General features: G+C 44.4%; 1 protein-coding gene across 1 annotated transcript in view; it reads left to right on the forward strand.

Moving 5' to 3' along the window:
- The first annotated feature begins 891 nt into the window (after nt 1–891).
- Nucleotides 892–16,637, forward strand: part of LOC137563181 (probable ATP-dependent RNA helicase DDX60) — a 231,692-nt gene continuing 215,946 nt past the window's right edge. Inside the window, exons 1-3 of the mRNA XM_068275363.1 lie at nt 892–976; nt 3,250–3,322; nt 9,797–9,986. Coding sequence (XP_068131464.1) covers nt 892–976; nt 3,250–3,322; nt 9,797–9,986 — 348 coding nt within the window. The remainder of the gene's footprint in view (nt 977–3,249; nt 3,323–9,796; nt 9,987–16,637) is intronic.

A 16,637-nucleotide genomic window follows, 5' to 3' on the forward strand; every position in this document is an offset into this window, starting at 1 on the left:
TAGCTGGCTTTCTTTGTAAACATGTGAGCACAGCAAGATCAGATTTCAGCAGTTTCACACTGAACTGCCCTCAGCCGATCAGTGAGAAGCAGGAATGTGGGAGGGTTGATGACAAGCTTCCCTCTCGTCGGCGATAGCAAACATAGAGCCAGGCTGACTGAGATAAAATTCATTACGGCAGAAACATTTCCCGATAGATTGGAGTGCTTGCAATGCAGGGTGAAGTTCCAGGCTGCATAATGAACACAGTGAAGTGGGTAAATGGAATTTGAGTTTGTGGCTGACCATCCCTCTTTAAGTTAAACTCAATAGCTTTGTAATCATTGTACTGTCTAATCTCAAATTACCTTTTCTAGCGCAAGACATGCTTTAAAGAGTAACCATAATGACATATAGTAGAATTAAATAAATGATTCAAGTTCCCTACTTTTACATTAAATATCCTGGTTTCAGCATCCGAAACACTTCCTATAGTTTGATATTTCTGTATATTGGAATGTAGCCTCATCCTCCCATTAAGGCTTAGCCTAGGCTGTTTATTATGTGGAATTCTTCCCTCTCCTCCCCAGAGCATTCTGGGAGACCAGAGATCTTTTCTACTGGATTTAGAACTCTCGGTAAACAAACACTCCACAGAGATTACGTACTAGAACCAAAGATGTTGCCATCTGTGATAAATTTTAAAAAGTAAATCACACAGAGGAAAGATTTTACAATGGGCCAACACTGACCAAATACTTTATAAATAAATATAGTAAAAAAAACCCAAAAAAAACAAGTTTATTACTTATGTTATTTTAACTACAGTACCTCTTCAAGTATCCCGATCAATCACAGTAACCAATACTGCTTGACTTTCTGTATTCACACAGAAATCTGAAATATTTCACGATGGCTTCAGAAAAGCTGAAAAAAAACAGAAAACGAAATAATAAAACTGCGGCGAGCTCTACAGAAAACCAGACCTCTGAAACAGGTAACTCTGGTGTCTGTACATCAACCTCCAAAGAAAGACCTGTGATTCAAAGCGGTAATGTTTCAATTTTCAAATAAAGAAATACAGGGCTTGCAATCTTCTATTCTACAGGTGGCTATAATGTTTTATGCTTTATTGACTTGTTTGCAGTCATTCAATAAGATAAAATGAGCCATCCTCTGAAAAAACAAGTCCAAAAGCCAGCCAGATACATTTGATATAGATATTGCAATTCAGTGCACAACATCTGCTACTTAAAATACACCTGTAACTACAAACAGAGAAGACATACATAGATTTCTACCCAATGTTTCAAAACGATTAATTCCTTTCTGGAAAGAATCAATTTAGAAGGAACTGATTCCAACTACACACAGTACATCAATTTCTAATAGATTCCTGCAGGGAACCTACTGATAATCCATCGAACAACAGCGTTGCACTGTTCGATGCAGTGCAATGCGATGGGCCATCAATCTGCCAAAGCTGTCAGATTGATATTTTTAGCCGCATCTACACATGTAGATGCGGCCGCGATGCTCCTTATCAATCGAGCCGCTGATGCGGCTCGATTGATAAGATCCGACAGGACGGATCTTAGCACCGCCGATTCCCTGCTCGCTCCCCGCGAGGGGACAGTGGCAGGGAATCGAGCGGCAGATAAGCGGCGCGGCGCGGGGACGAGCGGGAATCGAGCGGGTATTGATTCCCGCGCACGCGCGCCGAGCGGGGACGCGGCGGGCGCGCGGAAGAGGCGATCCAGCGGCTAATCGAGCCGCCGGATCGCCACAATCTCTCCCCGTGTAGACGGGGCTTTTGGTCAATTTTTGGTCAAAATATTGCTGAAATGTGGGGGAATCGATTCGCAGCTGATGAATTGAATCTTCAAAGAATTGAATGGGAAAACCAATGAGTGTATGGGCACCTTTAAAGAGACACTAATGCAAAAAAAAAAACAACTTATGATATACTGAATTGTATGTGTATTAGGGATGATTAGTAGAACATTAGTAGCAAAGAAAAGAGTCTCATACTTTTATTTTCAATTATATAGCTTTTTTATAGCTTTGTATCATTCTCTAATATTTGCAGTTTACAAACGACACTCTGGGCTTGATTCACTAACCGGCACTAAGTGTTGGCGCCGGAGTGAAAAGCCTCTTAGTGCCTCCTAAGTAGCTTTGCGCGCACTAACGGCTACTTCTCGCACAGGACCACCCACATCGCGCGCAGCGTGGCTGGGCGGTATTTGTGCGCGGTGCGACAATAACGTCGCACCCGCTGCCCTGTAAACGTTGCACACGGTGCAACAAAAACGGCGCATCGAGTGCCCCTTAAGCAGCGCACTGATGCACTGTTTCGGGGGCACCCGATGCACCGTTTTTACAGGGCAGCAGGTGCGACATTATCGTCGCATCGCGCACAAATACCGCCCAGCCACGCTGCGCGCGATGTGGGTTGTCCTGTGGGCACAAACCACCTAATGCTGTGGTTTGCACCCACAAACTCTTAAGGCCTCCTAACGAGCTTATCGCCGGTTAGAGAATCGAGGCCTCTGCATTTTAAAGTATGAAACAGAGCAGAGCTAATTAACCTTTGAACTTCTCTGCAGTAAAATCTTATCTGAAGTTGTTTTTCATTGTTTCTTTGCAGTATAAGTGCTTCAGAAAATAGCACTGCTCTCTGACTAAATTAGTCGGAGAGCTCAGAGATGCTCTTTTGCATAAATAAGAAGTGAAGTACCTCAACTCTTCCCGTACTGGAAACATTATGAGACTCATATCTGTGCTACTAATGTTCTATTTCTTACCTGTACTACACATACAATTCATTCTCTCATAAGTTTATTTTCACTTCAGATTTCCTTTAAGAGAGATAGATCTCCACCAACAGAAAAAATCCAAAAAAGGCCTTCTTGATTGACATGAAAGGGGCTCCATAAAGGAATTGGCTAAACAGGCAGCAAAAGAAAAATAAACTAAACTGTCATATTGTGCTATTTGTTTTCAGTGCATTATATTTAATTCAAATAATCATGAATATAATGTATTTTTTGTCTGTAAAGCACCAGCATATTAGGCAGCCCTGTGCAATAAAAGGGGTGCATAGTAGACAAATCTGCTAACATTGCAAGTAAGATGCAGGAGCAGAGGCCGACCCTGCCAATTCAAACTTTAATACAACAATATTGTGAATTTAAATACAACATTTTTCTTTAATGGGCCTACTTTACAATGCAACAGTCACACTAATACACAGTTGTTATATTTCAGAGCTTGCAGAACATGCTGCCTTTCTTGACTCAGTGACTGCATATCTCCTGGAGCAATTATCAAGAGCTACTACGTAAGTAAGATCTATTAAAGTGATGATGCTTTTCATTCTCTAAATGGAGACTTACTAATACTACACCCTATGTGACCACTGCATAGCCTGTATTTGGCCAGTTTATGCTATAACTGGTGGGGGGGATAGTTAAAATCTGACAGAACTAATAGGTTTTGGACAAGTCCTCATGGGGGATTCTCAGAGCTTTATTTGTTTTCAAAAGCATTTCCTGAACAGTAGCTGCTAAGTCTAACTTCCAAAATAATGTGGGAGGCTGGCTGGTATCATATTATTTTAGCAGCTACACTTAGCAACTGCCATTCAGGAATTGATTTTGAAAAAAAACAAAAAGTCTGAGAGTCTCCCATGAGGAGATGAACTAGTCCAAAACCTGTCAGTTATGTCAGATTTTAACTGCATACTTATTTTTGGTATAGTGGTCCTTTAAGGTCAGAACAGGGGGAAGTGTGGCACTAGAGTTGAGCTGAAATTTTCGAAATTTCGCGTTACAATAATTACGCATGCGAAATTTGGTATTACGATGCGAAATTACGGTAGCGTAATTGCCATTAAAATCGTAAATGAAAATACCGTAAGCGTAATTTTCAACGCGTAATTTCGTGTTTCGTTCATACCGTAATTTCGCATTAAACCGTAACGCTCCCGTATAAAAAAGCCGCCGACTTTAAGGGTTAATAGCAAAGCCCCCTTAAATGCTAAGAGCCTCAAATTTGGAGAATATATTAAGGAGATCAAAAGGAATAAGAGGAAAAAAAAATTTTTCAAAAAGACCTTATAGTTTTTCAGAAAATCGATGTTAAAGTTTCAAAGGAAAAATGTATACATTTAAAAACCCGCCGACTTTAACGGTTAATAGCAAAGCCTGCTTAAAGTTTAGGAACACCAAATTCCCAGGGTATATTAAGGGGATCAGTGGGAATAAGAGGAAAAAATAATTTTTCAAAAAGACCTTATTGTTTTTTTAGAAAATCGATTTTTAAGTTTCAAGGGGGAAAATGTCTTTTAAATGCGGAAAATGTCAGTTTTTTTTGCACAGGTAACAATAGTTTATTATTTTCATAGATTCCCCCAAGTGGGAAGAGTTTTACTTACTTCGTTCTGAGTGTGGGAAATATAAAAAAAAAAACGACGTGGGGTCCCCCCTCTCAGACCTCTTTAACCCCTTGTCCCCCATGCAGGCTGGGATAGCCAGAATGCGGAGCACCGGCCGCGTGGGGCTCCGCACCCTGACTATACCAGCCCGCATGGTCCATGGATTGGGGGGTCTCGGAAGGGGAGGGGCAGCCAAGCTTTCCCCTCCCCCTCCGAGCCCTTGTCCAATCCAAGGACAAGGGGCTCTTCTCCACCTCCGATGGGCGGTGGAGGTGGAGACCGCGATTTCCTGGGGGGGGGGGGGGGGTTCATGGTGGCATCTGGGAGTCCCCTTTAAAAAGGGGTCCCCCAGATGCCCACCCCTCCTCCCAGGAGAAATGAGTATAGAGGTACTTGTACCCCTTACCCATTTCCTTTAAGAGTTAAAAGTAAATAAACACACAAACACATAGAAAAAGTATTTTAATTGAACAAAAAACATAACCACGAAAAAAGTCCTTTGATATTCTTAATTAACCATTAATACTTACCTGTCCCTTTCAATAAATGATCCCTCGCAATAGCCTCGGAAATGTTCTATCAGTTACAATGTAACAAAGTTATTACAATGTAACAACTTTGTTACATTGTAACTACGCCGCACCCGACGCCACTCGCCGCAAAGCCGCCGCATATGCGTCCTGCACGGACCCGACAGAGCTCTGAGCTATATAGCTCAGAGCTCTCTAAGCATCTTTGTATTTGGGCTCCAAGGAGCCCCATTGGTCCTTAGCAGACCAATGGGGCTCCTTGGAGCCCAAATACAAAGATGCTTAGAGAGCTCTGAGCTATATAGCTCAGAGCTCTGTCGGGTCCGTGCAGGACGCTAAGTCCCCGCCAGCTCCCGCTGCCCTCCCCGCCTCTCCCACATGTCACCCACATGTGGGTGACATGTGGCTGACAGATGTGGGCGGGGTGGACAGCGGGAGCCGGCGGGGACTTAGCGTCCTGCAAGGACGCGTAAGTGTATGCGGCGGCTGAGCGGCGAGTGACGTCGGGTGCGGCGTAGTTACAATGTAACAAAGTTGTTACATTGTAATAACTTTGTTACATTGTAACTGATAGAACATTTCCGAGGCTATTGCGAGGGATCATTTATTTAAAGGGACAGGTAAGTATTAATGGTTAATTAAGAATATTAAAGGACTTTTTTCGTGGTTATGTTTTTTGTTCAATTAAAATACTTTTTCTATGTGTTTGTGTGTTTATTTACTTTTAACTCTTAAAGGAAATGGGTAAGGGGTACAAGTACCTCTATACTCATTTCTCCTGGGAGGGGGGGTGGGCATCTTGGGGACCCCTTTTTAAAGGGGACTCCCAGATGCCACCATGAACCCCCCCCCAGGAAATTGCGGCCTCCACCTCCACCGCCCATCGGAGGTGGAGAAGAGCCCCTTGTCCTTGGATTGGACAAGGGCTCGGAGGGGGAGGGGAAAGCTTGGCTGCCCCTCCCCTTCCGAGACCCCCCAATCCATGGACCATGCGGGCTGGTATAGTCAGGGTGCGGAGCCCCACGCGGCCGGTGCTCCGCATTCTGGCTATCCCAGCCTGCATGGGGGACAAGGGGTTAAAGAGGTCTGGGAGGGGGGACCCCACGTCGTTTTTTTTTTATATTTCCCACACTCAGAACGAAGTAAGTAAAACTCTTCCCACTTGGGGGAATCTATGAAAATAATAAACTATTGTTACCTGTGCAAAAAAAACTGACATTTTCCGCATTTAAAAGACATTTTCCCCCTTGAAACTTAAAAATCGATTTTCTCAAAAACTATAAGGTCTTTTTGAAAAATTATTTTTTCCTCTTATTCCCACTGATCCCCTTGATATACCCTGGGAATTTGGTGTTCCTAAACTTTAAGCAGGCTTTGCTATTAACCGTTAAAGTCGGCGGGTTTTTAAATGTATACATTTTTCCTTTGAAACTTTAACATCGATTTTCTGAAAAACTATAAGGTCTTTTTGAAAAAAAATTTTTCCTTTTGATCTCCTTAATATATTCTCCAAATTTGAGGCTCTTAGCATTTAAGGGGGCTTTGCTATTAACCCTTAAAGTCGGCGGCTACCTAACATTGATCCATGCGTCAACTTTTCCGCTTGGGAGCATGACCATACGCATTAATTTCGAAATAGCCACTGTAATGCGAAAATTACGCTTACGCGAAATTCTTCTTCATTACGATTATGTACTTACGGCCATAATCGTAATTACACTAATTACGCGAAATTTCGCGAAATCGTAATTAGGTCATTACGCTCATCTCTATGTGGCACAGATACCAGCTGGTGTGGCTGAGCCTGTAGGGTAGATGGCTGGACTTCTGTAACTGTGAGTCCTGCTGATATCAACTTCAGAGATCCGCTAGGGCTCAGTAAGTGACAGCAGCCAGCTGCTACCATCAGTTAGGTGTACAGGAATCCAATGTAGGATCACTGCAAATATAGTGGGCAATTTCAAAAAGCAACAGCTCGGGGACAGAAAACAGCAAAGCAATTTTATTTCTATTCAAACTTAAATGGAAAGTGATTTAGTGGTAGGTCTGCTTTCAAATGTATGAGGTGGTGCTGATAAGTTTCTGGCCTTGTCCAGAAAAAAAAGAGAACCTGAGCTTTGAAATAACACATTTTTTAAACATATTCCCAAAACTTCCAACTGTCCCTCTTTTGGAGGGACAGTCCTTCTTTGGGAACCCTGTCCCTCTGTCCCTCTTTCTTCCTCATTTATCCCTCTTTAACCTGCTGAGCGGTCTGGACGAGCTCAGCTCGTCCAACACCGCCAGAGGCTGCCGCTCAGGCCCTGCTGGGCCGATTTTTGTCAAATAAAAAGCAGCACACGCAGCCGGCACTTTGCCAGCCGCGTGTGCTGCCTGATCGCCGCCGCTCTGCAGCGATCCGCCGCGAGCAGCGGCGAGAGAGGGTCCCCCCAGCCGCCTGAGCCCAGCGTAGCCGGAACAAAAAGTTCCGGCCAGCGCTAAGGGCTGGATCGGAGGCGGCTGACGTCAGGACGTCGGCTGACGTCGATGACGTCACTCCGCTCGTCGCTATGGCGACGATGTAAGCAAAACAAGGAAGGCCGCTCATTGCGGCCTTCCTTGTTTATTCTGGGCGCCGGAGGCGATCGGAAGAACGCCTCCGGAGCGCCCTCTAGTGGGCTTTCATGCAGCCAACTTTCAGTTGGCTGCATGAAATAGTTTTTTTTTAATTTAAAAAAAACCCTCCCGCAGCCACCCTGGCGATTTAATCAGAACGCCAGGGTGGTTAAGGACTCATGTACAGATCTGTGTAAACATGTATTTTATCTACAGACAATTGAGCTTAACTGACTCTAAACTTTATTCCTATCCTGTAAATTGATATATTTCTTATTTTTAAATGTTAATATGAAGGAAAAGGAATCAGGATATCAAGGGCCAGTGTGGTCTGAATTATAAAACAACATATTTTTCTTTTGAAATCTTCATGGTATGCGTAACTAGGGGTGTGACAGGACGCAATTAGGGGTGTTGCAGGGGCGTAACTTAAGTGTCCCTCTTATCTGAAAAAGTTGGGAAGTGTGATATTCCCACCTGACACTGATACAATTGGCATATCATATTTGCAGCTTGTAATTCCAGGCATAAGAAAACAAAACTTTCCTCCCCTCTGTATATAGTGGGCAAAGTTTTGAAGTGCTTCCAGAATTTTTATTGCAGTCTGAGATTTCTCCAAACCAACAACAAATGGTGAAGCAGAATCTATGATTGGGCAGGGAAAACTCTTCTGTAGTATTGTAGAAAAGGTTTAGGATTTAAGTTATGGCTGTACTTAAAAATGCGCCTTTAGTTAGAGAAATGATATATTAGCTATTATTATTACTTGTGTAGTATTAAAGAGAGTCTGAAGCGAGAATAAATCTCGCTTCAGACCTCATAGATAGCAGGGGCATGTTTGCCCCTGCTAAAACGGCGCTATCCCGCGGCTAAACGGGGGTCCCTGACCCCCCAAATCTCCTCCGTGCAGCGGGGGATTACTTCCTGTTTGAGGCAGGGCTAACCGCCGCAGCCCTGCCTCACGCACGTCTATCAGACGCGTATCTCTGCCTCTCCCCCGCCCCTCTCAGTCTTCCTTCACTGAGAGGGGCGGGGGAGAGGCGGCGATGCGCCGCTGATAGATGCGACTGATGGCAGGGCTGCGGCCGTTAGCTCTGCCTCCAGGAGGAGCAAAATCCACGACTAAGTTGGTCATGGATTTTGCAAGGGGACGATTTGGGGGTGAAGGGACCCCCGTTTAGCCGCGGGATAGCAGCGTTTTAGCAGGGGCAAACATGCCCCTACTGAATATGAGCTCTGAAGCGAGATTTATTCTCGCTTCAGAGTCTCTTTAAGCCTCATAAATAGATGTGCTGACCGAGAAAATGCTGCAGGCCGTCAATTTTCTTACACACTTGCTCGATTGGGTGTGCGGTGGTAACAGCAAGCGATATCGGATCGACCAATGAGCACAATGAAACTCTTGCCACTGTTCCCACAATGTGCTGTAAGTGTGTGATTATACACATTACCTATCCTCTGTTGCGGTGCCCATCAGTCTTCCACCACTCTTCTATTAGACGCATACACGCTGCCGGCGCATAGCACACTGGCACGTGACATTACACTCGCTGCACACCGGCAGCATGTATGCGTTTTAATAGAAGAGCAGCGGAAGGTGGATGGACACCATAACACAGTACAGGTAATGTATAAACGCACACTTAAAAAATAGCCTTCGGGGATTACTGCTGTAATGTGCGGTAATCTTCCATCTGACTGCAGACCAAGCAGGAAGTGAGGCTCACTTTCTATGGCTGAAATTCAAATTTCGCGGAATTGTATTGAAAAAATACGCTTACGCACATGTACGCTGCAACGCAAATGTAGAATTTTTTTTAAAAACCTGCATCGCCATAGACTATTCCGGTTGCTGCATGTCACCGTGCAAATTGCTTTTGCGGCAAATCTGTGGTTCTCATTACACCACACCAGGTATAAAATACTCCATAGACTTTCATTAGCATAGTGTGAAAGGGGCCTTACGATTAACAGTGTGGCGCAACCTTTCAGGGCCATTGCGGTGCGATTACAGAAGATTCGTGCTGCAACGAACTGCATGAAGTGTAGAAGGAGCCTTAGGGAATACAATATCGACTGCAAATACTTTTGGAAATTCACAACTGCCTGCAGTGGAAGAATATGCCTTCATAATATTATAAAATGTCTTGTGGAGCACTGACACTCGTCTATAGCAGTTTTCAGTGGAAATGGGACTCTCTCTTTAAAGATATTTGTCCACTGATTAATTTTCCAAAACTTTTGTTTGTTTCAGGTTTGAAAGTTTACTGAATAATTTTGTGGAATCAGAGTCATTTCTAATCGATGGAGATTCTTTATTAATTATGTGTGCCACAAATGACTCTCTGAAGCAAGGACAGAATTTACATTTCATGTATTTGGTGGAGCATTTTCTGCTTAATTTGAAATATAAGGGTGCTAATTACAATATTGTTTTTTTCAAGGTGGGTGTTTTTTATATGTATATATAATATGCAATGCATGATACAGGATGCTGTTTGCTTTGAACATCACTTTAATTTAAAGAGAAACTCCAACCTAGAATTGACTCTTTATCCCAATCAGCGCCTGTGGCACTGCTCAGGTGTTATGGAGGCCCAGGATGCTTCCATAGCGGCCTTATAGAGAAACTCCAACCTAGAATTGAACTTTATCCCAATCAGTAGCTCATACCCCCTTTTACATGAGAAATATAATGATTTTCACAAACAGACCATCAGGGGGCGCTGTATGACCGATTTTGTGCTGAAACCCCTCCCACAAGAAGCTCTGAGTACCGCGGTACTCTGGGCAAACTGCCACAATGTAACAATGTTCACAGACAGAAATTAACTGTTTACAGCTGTCTCTAACAGCCAAAACAGCTAGGAGCAGCTACATAACCTGCCCACAGTAAAAATGTCACTATGTAATAAATGTCAGAATGTAAATCGAGGAGAGGAAAGATTTTACAATGAGCAAACACTGACTAAATCATTTATACATAATTATGGTAAAAAATGAAGCACTTTTTTTACTACATTATTTTCACTGGAGTTCCTCTTTAAAATATAATGCAAGGAAGGCTTGAGGAAGGATAAGATTGAGTTGAGAGAATAGAGAGAGTTGTGCGCATTCAGACTACTTGTTATTGGATGTAATTCCATTGGTTCTCCCCTTTTGCACTACTCTATATTTGCCAGTGGCAGAATGCTGTCCTTCTACTGCATCTTGTGTGCTATACGCCGTCGCCAAATAATTATAGCACATTTGCATTGGAGAGCTCAAAAACCATACGGTAGAGCAAACTTGTAAGATCCTGAAGAGCAGCCAGTCAGAGTGTCATAAGGCAGTGCTAAATCATTAGTGTAAAAGTGTAAATGAAGGAGGCACTCAATTGGCGTATAAACTTATCAATTCAGTAGCAAACACAACATTTTTCGGGGTAATGCCCTTCCTCAGGTGTACAATCTAAATGCAAACTGCGCCTGCCTTTATACCAATGATTCTATATTTTGAGTATTCGCTACCACAAGTCCATGTAGATAATGTTGACAATGTTGTGACAGCGCTCCTCTTCTTACCGTAGTGTCTACAAAGCTGAAAAAACAAGCTCCACATAGTGCATTACTGTTAATACAGAATTACACACACATGCATCCACCAAGTTAAAAAAAAGTGATTTTGCGCTCCACTTCATGTGACACCCAAATGCACCCCTTTAATGCAGCCGCTCACCAGATGGGTGCCACCTCAAACTCCAGGTGGATCTAGCGCTTTGCCTGAGGGCAACAAACTCCACAGCTCCAACGGTTCAAAAGTATAAAATCTCCGTTTTAATCCAAATTGCACATGTAAAAAAAGGTGATGCGGGTTCCTCCTTCCAGCGGCTCTCCCCCAAAGCCCTTGTTCTTAACATGGATAAGGGGCTCTGCAGTGCAATCACATATACACCTCTGCTTCAGCTAATGCCTAATGTGTATAGTGGACACTGTCTCCTTTTCATCAGCAACTTTAATTGCAGCCTGGATCCTGTTTTGTTGATATCTGATTTCTTTCCATGCTGCTTGCCGTTTTCTATCATGCTTGACAAGATCTAGAAGAGGTCCATCCTCTTTGAGCTTTGGCACTGGACAGACATCGTGCCGCTGGCATCTCCTCTATTTTATAGACTTGCCTGCTTTATTATTATTATTATTTACACATTTATATATCGCCGACATCTTCTGCAGTGCCGTACAGAGTATACAGGGAGTGCAGAATTATTAGGCAAATGAGTATTTTGACCAGATCATCCTCTTTATGCATGTTGTCTTACTCCAAGCTGTATAGGCTCGAAAGCCTACTACCAATTAAGCATATTAGGTGATGTGCATCTCTGTAATGAGAAGAGGTGTGGTCTAATGACATCAACACCCTATATCAGGTGTGCATAATTATTAGGCAACTTCCTTTCCTTTGGCAAATGGGTCAAAAGAAGAACTTGACAGGCTCAGAAAAGTCAAAAATAGTGAGATATCTTGCAAAGGGATGCAGCACTCTTAAAATTGCAAAGCTTCTGAAGCGTGATCATCGAATAATCAAGCGTTTCATTCAAAATAGTCAACAGGGTCGCAAGAAGCGTGTGGAAAAACCAAGGCGCAAAATAACTGCCCATGAACTGAGAAAAGTCAAGCGTGCAGCTGCCAAGATGCCACTTGCCACCAGTTTGGCCATATTTCAGAGCTGCAACATCACTGCCCAAAAGCACAAGGTGTGCAATACTCAGAGACATGGCCAAGGTAAGAAAGGCTGAAAGACGACCACCACTGAACAAGACACACAAGCTGAAACGTCAAGACTGGGCTAAGAAATATCTCAAGACTAATTTTTCTAAGGTTTTATGGACTGATGAAATGAGAGTGAGTCTTGATGGGCCAGATGGATGGGCTCGTGACTGGATTGGTAAAGGGCAGAGAGCTCCAGTCCGACTCAGACGCCAGCAAGGTGGAGGTGGAGTACTGGTTTGGGCTGGTATCATCAAAGATGAGCTTGAGGGGCCTTTTCGGGTTGAGGATGGAGTCAAGCTCAACTCCCAGTCCTACTGCCAGTTTCTAGAAGACACCTTCTTCAAGCATTGGTACAGGAAGAAGTCTGCATCCTTCAAGAAAAACATGATTTTCATGCAGGACAATGCTCCATCACACGCATCCAAGTACTCCACATGGTGGCTGGCAAGAAAGGGTATAAAAGAAGAAAAACTAATGACATGGCCAGCCTCCTTGTTCACCTGATCTGAACCCCATTGAGAACCTGTGGTCCATCATAAAATGTGAGATTTACAAGGAGGGAAAACAGTACACCTCTCTAAACAGTGTCTGGGAGGCTGTAGTTGCTGCTGCACGCAATGTTGATGGTGAACAGATCAAAACACTGACAGAATGGATGGCAGGCTTTTGAGTGTCCTTGCAAAGAAAGGTGGCTATTTTGGTCACTGATTTGTTTTTGAATGTCAGAAATGTATATTTGTGAATGTTGAGATGTTATATTGGTTTCACTGGTAAAAAATAAATAAATGAAATGGGTATATATTTGTTTTTTGTTAAGTTGCCTAATAATTATGCACAGTAATAGTCACCTGCACACACAGATATCCCCCTAAAATAGCTAAAACTAAAAACAAACTAAAAACTACTTTCAAAAATATTCAGCTTTGATATTAATGAGTTTTTGGGGTTCATTGAGAACATGGTTGTTGTTCAATAATAAAATTATTCCTCAAAAATACCACTTGCGTAATAATTCTGCACTCCCTGTATTGTCTTGTCACTTAACTGTCCCTCAGAGGAGCTCACAATCTAATCCCTAACATAGTCATATGACCAAGTATGTATCATGCAGTGTATGTATCGTAGTCATGGAACACATTTAGGGGGAAGTCAATTAACTTATCGGTATGTTTTGGGGATGTTGGGGGGAAACTGTGGAGAACATATAAACTCTGTGCAGATAGTGCCATAGCTAGGATTTGAACTGAGAACCTAGCGCTGCAAGGTGAGAGAGCTAACTACTATGCCACAATTAGTGATGTAGCAATCATCAAATTTTCAGTTTGCGAACGTTGAACCCGAATTTCCGCAAAAGTTCACGAACAGGCGAATCTGGTGAATCACCATAGACTTCAATGGGCAGACGAATTTCAAAACCTATAAGGACGGTTTCTGGCCACAAAAGTGATGGAAAAGTTGTTTCAAAAGGCCTAACACCTGGATCGTGGCATGCCGGAGGGGGATCCATGCAAAAATCCCACCAAAAATTACGTAGTTTCCACAGAGTCATGTTTCAATCTCTAAAGGGCAGAAATCACAGGACATTTCTAACTTTGTGGAATTAAGTGCTTTAAAATGTCCGGCGTGCGTACATGGCGATAAGGTAGTGTAAAGGTTAGGTCTGGTTCACACTGACAGACGAAACACCGCGATTAATGCACTGCAAACTACCGCAAAGAGCTTTAGTGATAACGTCAGGTGAGCAAATCATTGCTTTTGCTAGTTGACACCTCCAGGACATAAATGTTAGTCCTCTCAGTGGCAATCTCTGTGTAGTGGTGTGTAGTGGCCGCAGTGCTTTTGCGCACATTCGTGGGAGTACAGGCGATTGTTGTTTTCCAGCCCTTATGGTCAGGCTGAGGTAGGTCTTTGACAGTTAAGTGACCAAAAAAACACTGATTCTGCACTGAGGGCTTATACAGGGGCAGTAGTGGATACTAAATGCCAGTAGTGGTGGTGTAGGACTATTGGGTTATGGTCAGTGCTCTACTAAGACCAGCAGACCTGTCTCCAACAGCTAATTTGTGCACTGGACACAGAACAGCAAAACAATAACAACAAAAACAATGTGCCAGCCCTAAGAAGGGCTTAGCTGTTTAGGACAATGTGGTAGCAGCAAGAATCTGCACTGAGGACACAGAACACAGGCCTACCTAACGCTTTCCCTATCTGCAGCACGCTTTCCCTGATCTGCCTAATAGCACAGAAGTCAAACACAGACTGGAAAATAACTGCTATGCTGGCGTTCTGATAGGTGTGGGGAAAGGGGGCAGTCCAGGTGGCAGGGATAGCTGATTGGCTGCCATGTGTCTGCTGACTCTGGGGTGAGGGCTCAATTTTTGGCTCCATTATAATGGATAGGGGGTGGGTTGAACACGCCATGGGTTTGCCTGCCAATGCAAATGCTTACACCTCCTGTGGAGGTGAACAGTTTGGGCCATCTGTAGCCACCAAACTGCCTGCATCAGCCCGCCACTAGAGATGTCGCGAACCTCCGATTTTCGGTTTGCGAACCACGTTCGCGAACTTTCGCGGAAGGTTTGGTTCGCGTAAAAGTTCGCGAACCGCAATAGACTTCAATGGGGAGGCGAACTTTGAAAAATAGAAAAAATTATGCTGGCCACAAAAGTGATGGAAAAGATGTTTCAAGGGGTCTAACACCTGGAGGGGGCATGGCGGAGTGGGATACATGCCCAAAGTCCCGGGCAAAAATATGGATTTGACGCAAAGCAGCGTTTTAAGGGCAGAAATCACATTGAATGCTAAATTGCAGGCCTAAAGTGCTTTCAAACATCTTGCATGGGTATACATCAATCAGGGAGTGTAATTAGAGTTCTGCTTCACACTGACACACCAAACTCACTGTGTAACGCACCGCAAACAGCTGTTTGCGTAGTGACGGCTGTGCTGGACTGGTGCGCAACATGGCCAGAGTGTAGGCCGTGGCGTTTTTCAAGCAGACATATGGTCGCCAGGCTGTGGTAGCTCAATGATAGAACAACAGTGACTGTCCAGCTGATCAAATTTGGTCTGACCACAATGAAGCAACGACCTTATTATCTTTTGTGTGCCACCCCCACCCGAGACACTCAAATAGCCGGCGGTCATTGCTTCATTGTGATACGCAAGCCCCTTCACCGCGGCAAGGTAATGATCACGAAGGGGGATGGGCACATGTACATGCCTTTTGTTTTTTTGTTGCAGCCGCCCACAGTGCAGCCAGAAAAATTAGCCAGGCATGTACACGCACCAGAAAAATTAGTGTAGCGGCCGCTGCTAGCAGCGGCCTTAAAAATTCAGGAATCCGCCTAGAGTCCTGGACCCTGTTGGTGGTGGCGGAGAAGGCAAGCGGCCTGCAGGCAGAGATGCTGTGTGTGGGGACTGACTTAGTCTTCGGTCGTGCAGTAGCCCTCCGTGATCCATTCCTCATTCATTTTGATAAAAGTCAGGTACTGAACACTGTCGTGACTTAGGCGTGACTTTCTCTTCTCAGTAACTATGCCTCCAGCTGCACTACAGGTCCTTCCTGACAGGACGCTTGCGGCAGGGCAAGAGAGAAGTTGTATGGCAAATTGGAACAGCTCTGGCCACAGGTCAAGCCTGCGCAACCAGTAGTCCAAGGGTTCATCGTCGCTTTTCGCAGTGTCTACATCCACACTCAAGGCCAGGTAGTCGGCTACCTGCCGGTCCAGGCGTTGGTGGAGGGTGGATCCGGAAGGACTATGGCGAGGAGTTGGACTAAAGAACGTCCGCATGTCCGACATCACCCTGAGATCGCTGGAGCGTCCTGTCCTTGCCTGCGTGGACTTGGGAGGAGGAGGGTTACTGCCAGTGGTACCTTGATTGCGTTGTGCAGCCACATCACCCTTAAACGCATTGTAAAGCATCATCGACAGCTTGTCCTGCAAGTGCTGCATCCTTTCCGCCTTGTGTTGAGTTGGTAACAGGTCCGCCACTTTGTGCCTGTACCGAGGGTCTAGTAGCGTGTCCACCCAGTACAGGTCATTCGCCTTGAGTTTTTTGACACGGGGGTCCCTCAACAGGCTGGACAACATGAAAGAGGACATCTGCACAATGCTAGATGCAGACGTACTCTCCATCTCCTCTTGTTCTTCCTCAGTGAGGGGATGCAACTCCTCTTCCTCCCCCCAGCCACGAACAATACCACGGGAACGTGGAGCAGCAGAAGCCCCCTGTGACGGCTGCCGTGGTTGTTCTTCTTCCGCCGCCTCTTCCTCCTCCACAGAAACACCTTCCTCATCATCACCATCATCAGAGTCTGACTCCTCTCCTTCCCCACACGACTCC

This window comes from Hyperolius riggenbachi, chromosome 1, assembly GCF_040937935.1.
Source record: "Hyperolius riggenbachi isolate aHypRig1 chromosome 1, aHypRig1.pri, whole genome shotgun sequence".
NCBI classification, from domain to species: domain Eukaryota; kingdom Metazoa; phylum Chordata; class Amphibia; order Anura; family Hyperoliidae; genus Hyperolius; species Hyperolius riggenbachi.